General features: G+C 47.2%; 1 protein-coding gene across 1 annotated transcript; it reads left to right on the top strand.

Moving 5' to 3' along the window:
* Nucleotides 1-9,528: 9,528 nt before the first annotated feature.
* Nucleotides 9,529-13,313, top strand: GFER (growth factor, augmenter of liver regeneration). The gene is made up of 3 exons (XM_014886476.2): nucleotides 9,529-9,777; nucleotides 10,161-10,372; nucleotides 10,936-13,313. Exons 1-3 carry the CDS (start codon nucleotides 9,544-9,546, stop codon nucleotides 11,096-11,098), a joined length of 609 nt encoding a protein of 202 aa, XP_014741962.2. The 5' UTR covers nucleotides 9,529-9,543; the 3' UTR covers nucleotides 11,099-13,313.
* The last annotated feature ends 888 nt before the right edge of the window (nucleotides 13,314-14,201 follow it).

Raw genomic sequence — 14,201 nt, 5'->3', positions numbered from 1 at the left:
GATGCCGATCTTATGAACAGGCACATCTCCAGGATGTAACTAAAAAACTGAGAGCTCCTCAAGGTGTAAGTATGTGATGAAAATTCAGCTCTGAGTGCTCTGTCCACACCCTCCCAGCCACCAGCTTTTCCTAAGGAGCAGCTTCACTGCCCAGAGGCACAGCAGGAGAAATAATTCCAGCCTTGGACAGCCTGTCCTCTCCCTGAACCTCAGGGTTGATGGGCACCGTGTGATCAAACCGCCTCTTCTTTAATAATGCCTCAATGGAACCATTATTACTATAATTATCTTTATCTTTATCATTGTTGGAACTCAAACTGAAAGGCTCAGCCGTGCCTCCCTTTCATTTCCCAGCTACACCTGGTGGTTCAAACCCTCAGCAACGGCTGCAGGTGATTTTTTAATCAAACAAAAAACAAACCAAAAAAACAACTTAAAAAAGAAAACAACAAAACAAACAAAAAAAAACAAAAACAAAAACAAAAAAAAAGAACCCAAAACCAAAAAACCCACCACAACAACAAAAACAAAACTAATTTAAAAAAAAAAAAAAGAAAGAAAAAAAGAAAATAAAAACCCAGAACTGGACCAGGGAGCCAAACCAGATTCCTTCTGGAAAACACAGCCAGGAGGGTCTTGGTTTGTGTTCCATGAGCACAGGAGGCTGCTCCCACACAGCAGTGTGGCAATTTCTGAGGAAAAGGAAAGCAGGTTTATTGCAGTGGGATTTATTGCTGCTGGATATCTGTCCCGCATTAAAAAGGGAAAGTTATCCAAAGAGCACTTTTGTTCAGTGTGGATTTTGGAGAGAAAATCTCTCCAACGGCATCTCCAAAGCATCTCGTGGCTCAGGAAGCCCAAGAGGAGCTGCCCTGTGGAAAAGGGATGTGGAGCAGCTCCCTGCCCTCCCCAGCCTGCAGTCAGAACCTTCACCCCTCTCTTACAAAGGTTCCAGCCAGAGCATGTGCTGGTAAATCTCCCTGGATCAAAGAGCGAGGATTTTATGGAGTCAGAGGAAATCACTTCATCCAGCAGGTTTATCTAGAAAGTTCCAGTCTCTGAGGTGCCAAAACTCTTTGCTGATTCCATGTCCTCAAACCTGCACTCCTTGGCTTCTCGTTGGCAGCCAAACCAGAGCCAAGCCCACCTTCACATGGCTTTAAGTGGCTCTTGGATATTTTTGTGATCAAGACTCCCAGTGAAGCACCTGGGCTTGGTTTCCTGTCTCGGAGCAAACACAAACCACACCGTATTTCCAAGAGTGTAAAGGTTTAAGTGTATTTATCCTGAGTGGGAAAAGGCAAAGACAAGGAAAGCCTTGGAGGAGCTGCAGGATGAGAAGATGGAGGCTCAGAGAGCACCTTGATCTGCAGGTGCCATAAAAACCAGAAGAGTAGGAAACAGCCTTGGTCAAAGGCTTTGCTGTGTTTCATGGTTGTCAGGGAATTCAGGCAGAAAGGGGGGTGTGGAGAACACCTAATGGAATGTTACAACAGGAAGGTGAAGCTACACAGGGGTTTACAAATCACCCAAGGCAGAAGGAGCAGCCATGCAGTTTGGAGAGCTGATCTTCTGGAAAAGATTGGACTGACTGGGAGATTGCTGGCGATTAGCAGTGTTGTATAAAACCAAATATGAGCAAAACTTCTCAGAACTCAAGAATTGGTTATTTGAGAAAACATTTTGTGGAAGTGAAGTTCACTGTGACACAGAACTGAGGTGCAGGGAGGGAGAGGAAAAGCCTGGCACCCCTGGGAGTCATCAGCACCTCTGGAATCACCTGCAGGCTCAGTTCCAGCTCTGCAGCTGTCACAGCAGTATCGGTGCCCTGCAGGTGTCAGGTGTGATGTCACGAAACTCTCTGCTCCAGAATGACCTCAGGAGCCACGTCGTGTCTGCAGTGACACCGCCCACGACACCAGATGGCCTTGGATGGGGACAGTGCTCCTCAGAGCTCCCCACACCTCGCAGCCATGCCAGGGCCATTCCTGGCAGGAAGGATGGCTAACCCCACTTCTCTGCTGGATACATTTGAACACACTTATAGAAAACAAGACAAACATTATTTTTCTGGCATTATCAAGGTTACTTTGTGTCTTTCTACAGCTTCTGTGTCATCCTGCCATAAATTAGTGCCCACGCATGGGTAATAATTAATGGCAGGGGAGGAGGGGCTGGCCCAGAAAAAGTGAGACTTAGCAAGAATTGCTGGATGCTGCTGTTTCATCATTGATATTTATTTACACAGCTCTGAGGGCAGCAGTTAATTTTCCTTTCGTTGTTTTACAAGGTACCAAAGAGATCATGAATTAACAGGTAAAGGTAGGAGGGCACTGCCCAGCTTTGCACGAAACACGGGATTTTTTCCTGTAATGGCTCCCATCATTTTGCAGTCTGCTCCAAGAGAGCCTCCTGCACCTCACCAAGGGGAAGTTCTGCTACTCAAGGAGCATCACTGCAGCCATAAACAGCTGCTGTGGGGACAGAAACGTGCTTGTGTCACGGCAGGCGACTGAGGCATTGTCACAGGGAGTCACACCAGACTGCCTGCCCCAGTCTGGGAACACACAGGAGGTCACCCAGAGGCTGCAGGAAGGCTCCACAGTCACCAGGGCTGTCCCACTGAGTATTTCCATCCCTTCCATGACAAATCAACACACATGCTCTGCTTTTCTTTTCATTTCAGTGTGGATTAGGAGGAACTTCTGAGAATCTGAGTGCACAGATGCTCAGGGGCAGCCAAAGGCAGCTCCTCCCCAGCTCCTCCTGAGCCATTTTCCAGGTCCAGCAAGAAACAGCCTTGTCCCAAATCCTTGGAGAGGAGCAGCTGGGTTATAATAGCTTTCCCACACACAGAGTCATGTCTGGGCTGGTGGGTGACCTGTGCCCCTCATGGCTGACCCTCATGGGGACTCTGCATCAGGGATTTCTCCTTCTGTGGCTAGCACAGGGAAGGCAAAAGGAGGAAAAGTCCTCAAACCACCGTCAGGACACTGCAGCTGCGAGGAAGAGATACAGAAAGGAGCTGTGGGCACAGCCAAGGGAGGCCTGGAACAAAGCTGGTGGAAAAGCTTCATCTTTCCCTCGCTCACCTTCAGGATCAAAACCTGCCCTTTACTGTTCTTGAAGGTCACCTGCGATGACACATGACCTATCAGCACCTTTAATGAAAGCCCCAGATGCTAAAAGCCGATTTTAAAAGTACAAAGAGGTTTTAGACTTCTAATAAGTAGAGAAACAGACCTTTATTTAAAAAGAATAATGAAAACCCAGACACTGGAGTTGACAAAAGTCTCCTTCACCTCATGAACAAAGGAAGCAGTTGAACTTTCACACAGGCTGGGATGAGAGATTTTACAGTAACTAATCCAGAAGGAAGTATTTAATTTCATCCTCATTTCAGCAGCTGCTGCAGGCACTAAAGCATTTCTCTGTGGCAGACTCAACCCAGCAACCCTTTGAGGTTCAGCTCTTTCCCATTCCATCACGGAGCTTCCCAAGGTGCACATCCCTCTTCAGTGCAGGGCGTCACTCACTCCTCACAGGCAGCTTTATTTCAGGATCCAAAATCACAGCATCGCATCAAACTCCCTCAAACCTCATTCCCGAGGTGTCATTTTCTTTCCAAATCCCTTGGGATGGCCCCACCCAGCCCAGGGAGAGCTGTGCCCATCTCCAGGGTTTGCTCAATGCTAAGGTTATGCACAGCGGACTGGCTCCTGTTTACCAAGCATTTGTTGCCATGATTTCATAGCTCTTTTATAAAAGTGACATGTTTTGTTAAGGTTATGCAAAGGACAAAAGTGTGATTCAAGAGGGAATCTTCCAGAGAGGTTGAGAATGTAACTTAAGCTGCTTCAAGAAGAGGAGGTTCCTCGAATTATTTTCTGGGGAAAAAGTGATATTTGATGAGTGCATGGCACGAGGCCAGCGCTGTGTGGACATGCTGGGACCCAGGAACGGGGTGTGAAGGAAGGGAGGAGAAAAGCAGGGTGGAGTTTCCAAAGGGGTTTGAGGCTCTGCAGAGCTCAGCCTGCCCTACACATTCCTCAATCCAGCGGGGGGGAACATCCCAGCAACACCAATACAGCCAACAGCAAGCACAGAGAACCCGGAGAAATATTGTTTTCACTTGGGGAAAATCTGCTCTTACATCATGCTAAATATAGTAAATTGATCAGAGACAAGATCATTGTGTTCCTTGCAGATTAGTCAGAGATGCTCATCCCACTCTTTTCCCTTTCCTCATTCCCCAAGGCCATCGAGGAGCAGAGTATGCAAAGCCCTATCTCTCCTGGGGATTCCAGTAGCACCAGGAGCTCTGGGTAAAAGTTCACCTGTATTTCAGAGCAAAGACAGAAATTTGTGTTCCTCGACCCCTTCAGAAACCAGGAAAAAAACAGATACAATCTTCACTCAAAAGCTTGGTGGGAGACGAGCAATGTGGAAGGAATTGTTCTGTCATTTATGTTTCATTCTTACTGAGTCCAAACATAGCAACTGTTACCTGAGGAAAACTTCTTCCACCGAAGGAGAATCCTGTTGAATTCCTTTGACCCCAAATCAGGGGCCACTCTCCTTTTGCAAAACCAAAAGGAAAAGGAGCTGCTCACTGAAGACTCTGTGCTTCATTTTTCAAGAGCACAAAAGGAAATCCCCAATTTTACTGTGTTTGTCCTCAGAATGGATGAGCTGATTCCAGGGGTGCCCAGAGAGGGTCTGGGAAGGAGGAGATAGATGGGAACACGGCACAAGCAGGATCATCTGAACCAACCTGCAGAAATAATTTGGTTTTCTCCCTGTCCCTGCCATCACCATTAGTCATTGATTCTCATTTTAATCCGCAAGAGAAAAATGGCCCCAAATTTAAAAGAACAAACTCAGTGTCTGGTGTAGATGCTCAGATTTGAGCGAGGCAAAAGTGAGATTTTGAGCTCAGTCTTACACTTCAGACTGTTCTGAACACATTTCAACATTTCTGGATGGATCTGAACCGAGATCAACATCTCATCCACACCCTGGCATGCAGGGGAATGCAGGCTCCTTCCTGATATCTGGGGAATAAATTCATATTTTGGGAAATTTTGCAGGTGATAAACTTCTACACAAGCAGAGAGAATCAATATGGTTCACTTGCCTAGAAATAAATGTTTTTATTTTGTTGCTGCTATTTCCTAGTTGGCTGTAATTTCTCGAACAAGTCTATGACTAATTCCTGGAGCTGGCTCATCACTGGTCAGACTTTAGGCTCACATTCTTACATGTAAACACAAGACAGCTTCCTGCTGTATTCCCCTGCAGAGGGAAAACTTACACTCAGCTGGAAGTACCTACAAAAACATTTGGTAGGGATCCTGAGAGGCACAGGGTACATTTCCCCCCCCCCCCCCCCAAAAAAAAAAATTCAAAGAATCATGGAATTATTTGGGTTAGAAAGACCTTAAAGCCCATCCAGTGCCACCCCCTGCCATGGCAGGGACACCTTCCATTATCCCAGGGTGCTCCAAGCCCTGTCCAACCTCACCTTGGGCACTTCCAGGGATGAGGCAACCAGGAGACCTCTCTGGACAACTTATTCCAGTTGCCTCATTTGAAACTTTAAATTAATTACTGGATATTCAGTGGTGTTTAGATTCCCAAATGAAGAAGGGCTCTGAGAATATTATTCCTTATCCCAGTCCATAATGGCCAACCTGCAGGAATCTGGGCTCACACTGTGTGAATCCTCCTTGGGATTATCTCTCCTCGGGATCATTTCCTCTTGTGTCTCCCCTCCTTGTGGTCACCTGCTTTGCTCAGGGGCTGTGTTTAAGCTGAGACCTTTGTCCTTGCCCAAGCTCACTGTGAGGATCCCTGTGCCATGGATTTTGCAGGGTTCAGAGGGGCAGGGAGGGTGTCCAGCTCCTTTTCTTATTCCTGCCCCAAAGCCCACTGCCAGCTGTTCATTCCTGGCTCTGCTCTCGCAGGCACAAAGGTAAGAGCAGAAGATCAAACAGCTCTGAGAAAGGCAAACACAGCCTTTCAATCTCTCCAGCAGGGGTTTTACTGCTGCTTCCTGGTGAGTGCTGTCATCACTCCCTGAGCTGCCCCATTCCAGGCACAGCTCTGAGGAAGGGGGGACATACTCAGTGACATCTGTGACCTCAGTGGGCCCAGTCTCACAGACACCAGCAGCTGAAAAATCTGTGCTTTTCTGGCAGCACCTGGGCAGGGACACCCTCCACCATCCCAGGCTGTTCCAAACCCCATCCATCCCAGCCTTGGACACTGCCAGGGATCCATCCAGGGGCAGCCACAGCTCCTCTGGGAATCTGTGCCAGCCCCTCCCCAAACCTCACAGGGAAGAATTCCTCCCCAGAATCTGATGTGGGTGAGGAGTTTGTTTGGTAACAGGCTCTAGCACACTGCAGCTCCTACATCAGTGCTGGAGCAGAGGTTGGGTGGGTCAGAGCTGTCCAAGGGGAGCAGCAGGGAATGTTCCCTCATCCTTCCTCAGCTCTGCACCACATTCCTTCCTTTGGATGGAACTCATTTGGCTCTGCCAAAACTTGGATTCCAAAGGAATCCAAAACTTGGAATCCAAACGAATCCAAAACTTGGAATCCAAACTTGGATTTATTTACAGACAGTAAAATTAATTTCCTTGCTCTGACTTGAACTGGAGCATTTCTCCATTTTTTAAACTGTGAAATCCAAGCTGATGCTGGACTTGAAGGCAAGAGGAGAAAACTGGGAGGACCATTTCCTAAAGAGCCAGCTCTGCTCCTAGAGCTGAGCAGGAAAGGGGCGAGGGGAGCAATGTGAAGCACAAATCTTTGGAACCAACAGCCTCCTTCTAGGCTGTGGGCTTTTTCCTTTTCAATAAAAATGCTAATATTTTAACTGACTCCATATATTAAATTACTATCAAGGAAGCAAAGTCTGCTAACGGCCAAAGCAGGGATTGGTGTGACTTGGAAACATCTCTGCAACTATTTCATTGTTTGAAGACCAAACAATAAAGTTCTGAGGAAATTCCCTCAGTATTTCATTCTCTTTTTTCCTGACTTTACAAAAATTAACAACGTCATGAGCATCAGTTAAAACATTTATTGATGGACAAGGAAAACAGATATAAAAATGTCACTGTCCCTACTTGATCTTTCCTTTGCATGTGAAATTTATCTTTATAGTTGTGTACAACTTTAGGCACAGCCATTCCAGCAGCTCCTTCACGTGTCTTCTCCCTCCCTCACAAAAATCAGCAAAGAAATATTCCCAAGAAATTGCAAAGAAATAAAAATAAAGCAGCACTGGTAGAGACCCCAAGATGGAGATCCAGACCATCAGCTCAGTGCTCCACAGAGCAGGAACAGCTCAGCCATTTCCACATGAAACACACCAAGTGGTGAAGTATTTTTGAGGGCAAGTCTTTGAGGTATTTCTCTAAAATAATGCTTTTTCTAATACACATTTTACACCACTCTGTGTTAAATAAATCACATTTATTTATTTATTTAGCGATGTTTTGGTCCAGCTCCATCCTGGACGTCTATTTGTTTGTATTAAACAAAATAAACATGTTTTCCACTTGACCTACAGGTGATAAGCAGGAGAAAAGTTGAAGTGGATACAAAATTCACATTGTTCATGGTAGGAGACTTGTGGCTCTCAGTCCTTTAAGAGCATGAGAGAATCAAGCTGAAAAGAAGGATGAGAGGAAGTCTGTGCTGCTCTCCAAGGTTTCACCCTTTGACCTCTATTAAAAATTTCGTAAGGCCACAGCTAATTCATGTTTTCAAGGTGTGAAAGAGCAAGTCCAAAGTCTGATGCCAGGCTGGACCTTTGCCCAGATCAACACTCTCATGTGCTCCCAAGCTTGTGGCTCTCTAAGAATAAAAGAAAAAAATGTCAAATGTCCACTCTAGGCCAAGGCCTTGGGGCCAAGTCTGGCTCTCCATCACCCCAGACAGAACGTGCCCTGGTGAGACACGTGCCAACACTCTCAGAAGGAGAAAAATCCTCCCTAAATATAGATTTAGAAGCATGTGACAGATGTTAAAAACATGGAGAACTACGTATGGGCGTGTTGCTATAGAATAGCATGCGTTGAAGGGAGTTAATCACTTGTTTGTCCATAAAATCACCCTGTTGATTGTATGACTCTGCTGGAGATAACGCTGAGGTGCCTGTCAGCACTGCTGGCATGAAGGAGAGCTGCTGTGTGCCATGGGCTGTGCATACACAGCATCTACACATCCCACAATCCCAGAATAGCTGAGTTAGGAAGAGCTCATCCAGTCCAGCCCCCTGCCCAGGTAGGGTCACCTGGAGCTGGTGACACAGGAACGTGTCCAGGTGGGTTTGGGATGTCTCCTGAGTGTTATAAATGAGAAACAAAAGTCTCGATATTCAGAAAAATTTAGATTGCTTTATATCATATAGATAAAGCAAGCAGCGCTGGGGAACGTGAGGACTCAATGCCCACACCACGCTCCACCCAACCTTGGTTTGCAGCCTCTTCTCATATTCTGGTTTCTCGTTGTAATTAATAATTTTTTGGTTTTTTGCTATCATAATTTTGCCAGGTAAGCAGTGGTGGTCAAACAAACATCCGTATTCCAATTCACAAAGCCTCTGGGCTATAGTCAGTCTCACAGATAACCATCTGGTCCTTGTAGATAACACCAGTGAAGTTCTGGAAGTCTGGTTCTTGAGATAGGCAGCATTGATCAGATAAAAGCAGCAAGGGCTATTGGGAAGTCTGATTTTACAAGCTGGTAATCTATTTGGAAAACATAATAGTCATAACAAGGTGATTTGAAACAGAATTATTTAATCATGTATTTTCTTTTATCTAGTGCCCATGCTTCACTTCAGGCTTTAGTATTCGGGTTTATACAAACCCCAAAACTTTTGTGATTAACACGAATCTTTTATCAATTATCACATGAGGGAGACTGCACACCCTCCCTGGGCAGCTGTTCCAGGCTCTGCCATGTCAGGGCTCTGCTCTTCCCTCTGTCATGGAAAGAGCTTCTTCCTCATGTCGGGGTGGAACTTGTTGTGTTTGAGTTTCTGGCCACTGCTCCTCGTCCTGTCCCTGAGCAGAGTCTGGCACCATCCTCTGACAACCCTGGAGGGATTTGTATGGATTGAGGGGATCCCCTCTCAGCCTTCCCTTCTCCAGACTGACCAGGCCCAGCTCCTGCAGTCTCTCCTCACCACAGAGATGCTCCAGACCCCATATAAACATATATTTATACATATTTTTGTGCTTATTTGGGCGGGCCGTATGAGGAGAACTGCTCTTTGACACCCTCAGCTGGGACATGGCAGAGCCCCCTCACGGACCTGTGTGGCCACCCTGAGGGTGAGCACAGCTCCACCACACCCGAGGGGCGATGCGAAACGCAAATCGAGGAAGGACAGGCGGGACTATCACGTTCTCCTCAAACACAATATTTAAACACAGAGTTCACTGCTGTATTTTTATTAAAACACCCAAGAAACGGCATTTGGGCGAGTGCCGGCTCCGAGCCCCCTCACGGAGCCCGGGCGGGAATGGCGCCGCCCCGGCCCGTCCTGCACCGCGGCGCCAACATGGCGGCGCCCAGCGAGGGCCGCGCGGGCCGGGGCTCCGCGCCCTTCCCGGGCACCGACAGCGGCTCCTTCCCCTTCCCCTTCTCCGTCCCGCACGGCGCGCCGGGGGAGCCACCTAAGAAGCCATGCCGAGCTTGCACGGATTTCAAGAGCTGGCTCCGCGAGCAGAGGAAGCAGGCGGCCCCGGGCAGCGCGGTGAGGAGCGGTGGGAGCCGCCTCCGGCGACTCACAGTCCCTGCAGAGCTCCCTCAAGTCTTCATCCTGCCCCTCAAGTGGGATGAGGCTGCGTGTTCCCTTCAGGGTGTGAAGGAGCCGGGGATAGGGTTTTCTTCAGTGGGAATGGAATGGGGGTCCCCATCTTCTCCCTGGGGGTGTAAGGGGGGGCTCTGCCATTGCCTCCGCTGAGGGTGTGAGGGGGATTCTGCCATGTTCCATTTGAAGGTGTGAGGGGGGCTCTGACATATCCCCAGAAAGGATATGAAGGACCTGTCCCCCCCATCTCACCTTCCCACCCAGCTCAAAAGCGCTGTGTCCCCGCCAACCGCGGTGTCCCCTCACACCCCTGTGTCCCTCTGCAGGACGTGGCTGTCACAGAGGAGAAGGAGCCCCCTCCGGACTGTCCCCTGGACAGCGAGCAGCTGGGCCGCAGCACCTGGGCCTTCCTGCACACCATGGCTGCCTACTACCCTGAGCGGCCCTCGGGGGCACAGCAGAGGGAGATGAGGGAATTCATCAACCTCTTCTCCAAGTTCTACCCCTGTGAGCACTGTGCTGAGGACCTGAGGGAGAGGTGAGTGGCCTCAGTGGGTTTTTTGAGGATCTAAAGAACAGGTGAGTGACCTCAGCACGTTTTGTGCTGGAGGAGCTTGCCAGAAGTGCTGGGCTGCAGCAGCTAGTTTGCATATCAGCAGCTCTTCCTGCACTTGGGGTTTGTAGCTACCTGAACTGGTTTCTTCCATTATTGCATCAATCACAGGTGCACTCACTCAAAAAACAAACATTCGTCCTCATGCTCTGTTCTGTGCTGCCTGCAAGGCCTCCCTGAGGCGATTTTGGACTTTTCTGGTTCAAAACAGGCTTGTGAACAGTTGTGGGATTGGACTGGGACTTGGAACAATTTGGTTTTCAGGAGACAAGTATTCTTCTACCCTCAAAACTGTATTGGCAATCTCAGTAGTGAAGGCAAAGACTGAAATGGGCTGAGGTGGTTGATTTGGTAGAAGGTGTCCCTGCCCATGAGATGATCTTTAAAGTCCATTCCAACCCAAACCATTCTGGGATTCTGTGACAAAATTTTCTGCTGCTCTCTGCTTCTTTCTCAGAAGTTCCAAATAATTTGTTCCCTGTTTGCAGATTACAGAAAAACCAACCCGATACGAGCACCAGGAGTAACTTCTCCCAGTGGCTGTGTCTTCTCCACAATGAAGTGAACAGGAAGCTGGGAAAGGCAGAATTTGACTGCTCCCGTGTGGATGAACGCTGGAGGGATGGCTGGAAGGATGGCAGCTGTGATTAACCCCCAGGGATTGCTCTGGGAATCCAGCAGAGCACTTCAGTCACTGCAGGGACAGTGGGAGTCAATAACTCTGATTGTGTGGGACTGATTCAGAACTGAACCAATAAGAATTGAAAATCCTATCCCAATGGTATTTTGATAAGTGGTACCAGTAATGGTACCTGAGGGGTTGAGGCTGCCAGAACCTCTGAGGTTGGGTCACTGACAAATACATTTCCTGATTTTGGGGGCATTTGCTTATTTTTGTGGCTAGAATTCACTTGCCCTGAACACAGTGGTTTTCTCTGCAGGCATTGCCTGACGTTTTAGAAACTGCATCTGATTAATTATCATTTTCATTTCTGTTGTTCTGATAGAGAAAACTCATGCTGGGTTTTGTGCCAAGTCTGTACCCCTGGATTTCTCCTTCCAGGATCTCCATTTGTTGTTACTCTTGCATCCAGTTGCCTTGATAAAAATCCTGAGGGCAGGTACATTTAATTTAAACACTAAAATCATGGAGCCCAGATTTCTCAGTTTGGTTTCGTGTTTCAACTTATTACATCAGAGGACAAATCAGAGTCAAAATCATTTCAAGTTCTTCACATAGGTTGTCATCTCATCCCTTCCTGCACTCCTGCCTGGGAGAAGTTTGCACAAACTCTGACAACAGCAGGGTTTTTTTTTTTTCTCTTCCCTGTTTCCTGCTCAGGTTTTCTTGCATGTTTTATTGAGCTTCCTTATGTCATCCCCCACATCACACCTGTGAATTTACCCTTGGGTTTTTTTTTTTTAATTTTTTTTTTGTTGTTGTTGTTGTTTGTTTTTTGGGGTTTTTTTTGTTTGTTTTTTGGTTTTTGGTTTTTTTTGGTTTTTTTTGCAAGTTGAATGGAAATGTTAATGATGCTATTGTAATTACAACAATGTCACTTCTTATCTGAGACTTTAGTCCTCACACCACTCTGTGGGGCTCCTTAGTGATAAGAACCAGTAACACCTTTGGAAACACATTTTAATATTTTGTAGGGCAGTCAAAGTCCTTTCAAGTCAGGTCTGTTAATTGAATATGAGACTTTTATGGACTAGTGATTTATGAACTTTTTATGTCATAACATTTCTAAGCACGAATGAGCTGATAATGAAGTATTGCATGAGGAGTGTGGTTGAAGGTGTCGTTCAGGCTATTAAAAGTGCTCAGAAAATTTCCCTATCACCATGTTGAGGTTTTTAGAACAACCAAATCCCAGCTCTTGGGTTTTATCTTTTGGTAATAAACTCAGCCCCCAAAACAAAGCCCATTTGGATCCACTAGAGGGGAGAGGACCAACAAAAGGGCTGCAGCCCCCCCCCTTTTTTTGCAGGTAGGACCCAGCTGACTCAGTTCTGTCAGGACACTTTTAGCAGCTGGGGGTGTGGGCAGGCGTTTCCCTCTGGGTCTGCTTGTGCTAAAGCAGGAATTCTGTGTTCTTCCATTCCAATCTGCCCTCGACTGTTCTCTGTGACAATTCCCTCACCCACGGAGCAGATGATGAGATTTCTGCCTCATTTGTTGCAGTGTCAGTGAGCAGGTTGGTGAAAACATCTGCCCCATCCTTTGTCACCTTCATCTACCAGGGGACCAGGCTGGGGGTTTGTACTGCCCTGTGCCAGGGTCAGGGAGCAGCAGGGACACTTCCCACCACCCCTGTCCCCTCCCTGAGTGCAGAGAGGGAGCTGGGGGTGTATCCAACACATTCTGGGCGCTTTGTGAGCTTCAGGGAGCTGGTGGTGGAGTGCAGGAGGAAAAGCCAGTACTGTCCTTGCAGGGGTTGGGAAGATCCTTCAAGCTGAGTCTGTGTCTTCAGCAAATCCTGCCTAAAAATGAGGCCACCAGCTGTGGCCAGGAGGCTTTTAGGGCAGTTTCTATCTTTGCCAAGTGGCCATTTGATAAAATCTGTGCTTGCATTCTGTTCTCTCATGTTTTTGGCTTGGCAGGAGAGCTCTGATGTAGTTGTTTCTCAGGCATATCCTCACCTCTGTGGACTTGGCCATGTGAGAGTGGGGAAATTTGTTCTGCTGCTGATTTGTACCACAAGTTTTAGTCTTGGGTAAGGAATTTCCATTGGAAGTCCTCATACTCCTGTACAGAAAATTGTGAATTCTCTACTAGCTGCACTTGATTAAATCTACTTTTAAAAATCTCTGTATTCAAATTACATTTCATGTTGATGTAAAAATAATAAAGCAACTGAATTCACTCCTGGTTCATTCCTGCTGCATGGGATCTAAGGAAAAGGGATCATACTGTGCTGGTGGGTCTGACCTCTGCATGCTAAGATACTGCTGTATATATATAAAACAAGATATATTTATATAAATGACAGTTTGGTGGCTCAGGTAAATGGTGTGATTGTGTGTGGATTGATCAGACAACGTGGGGCTGCTCCTGGTCCTTCCCTTTTGTGCTGGTGAATTGATGCAGTTTTCTGTTGGCCCTACAAAAATGCAGGAATTTGTACAGCAGGTCCTGTCAGGTCAGAGTTTGCTTTTCTATGGGGAACAGTGGGAATTTTTACAGGATCTCAGTGATTTTTTTGGCTTGCTGACAGCGTGAGGGGCAGCATTAGAGCTGGGCTTAGCTCAGCTCTTGCTGGTTTGGGGCAGGGTGGCATCACTGAGGGGCAGGGTTTGCAATCCCATTTCCTGGAATGGGGAAGCTGCTCCCTCTCTATACGAGGAGCCCTTGTGAGGAAGAGCAGAGTCAGGAGCAGCTGCTGCCTGAGGAGCTTTGTGGGACCTTGCTTGAGAGCTGCTGCTGTGTGACAGGTACCTGACCAACCTTGCAGCTTCCCAAATTCCTCACTGTTTTCATGGACTGCTTTGCATTCAAGCTGTACTTCACTTTATTTTCTTTTTTTTTTTTTTTTTTTTTAATTTTTTTTTTTATTCTCTCCCCAAAAGCAAAGAGCAGGGAGCCCTGGGGGAATTGTGTGTTCCATGGATGGCAGGCAGACTTGCAGATGCTGCAGAAGCAGCACTGTGCCTTTGACATTTTTCCAGGGATTAGCTGTTCCTTTGCAGTGCTTTGGGTGTATGCAGCCTCCTGTTTACAGTAGGATTCCCAAGAGTTGCTTTGTTTTCTCCT

The sequence above is a fragment of the Sturnus vulgaris genome, chromosome 16 (genome assembly GCF_052056855.1).
Source record: "Sturnus vulgaris isolate bStuVul1 chromosome 16, bStuVul1.hap1, whole genome shotgun sequence".
Taxonomy (NCBI): Eukaryota; Metazoa; Chordata; class Aves; order Passeriformes; family Sturnidae; genus Sturnus; species Sturnus vulgaris.
Note: the sequence above shows the minus strand (reverse complement) of the source record. Positions and strands in the feature narration are given on the sequence as shown.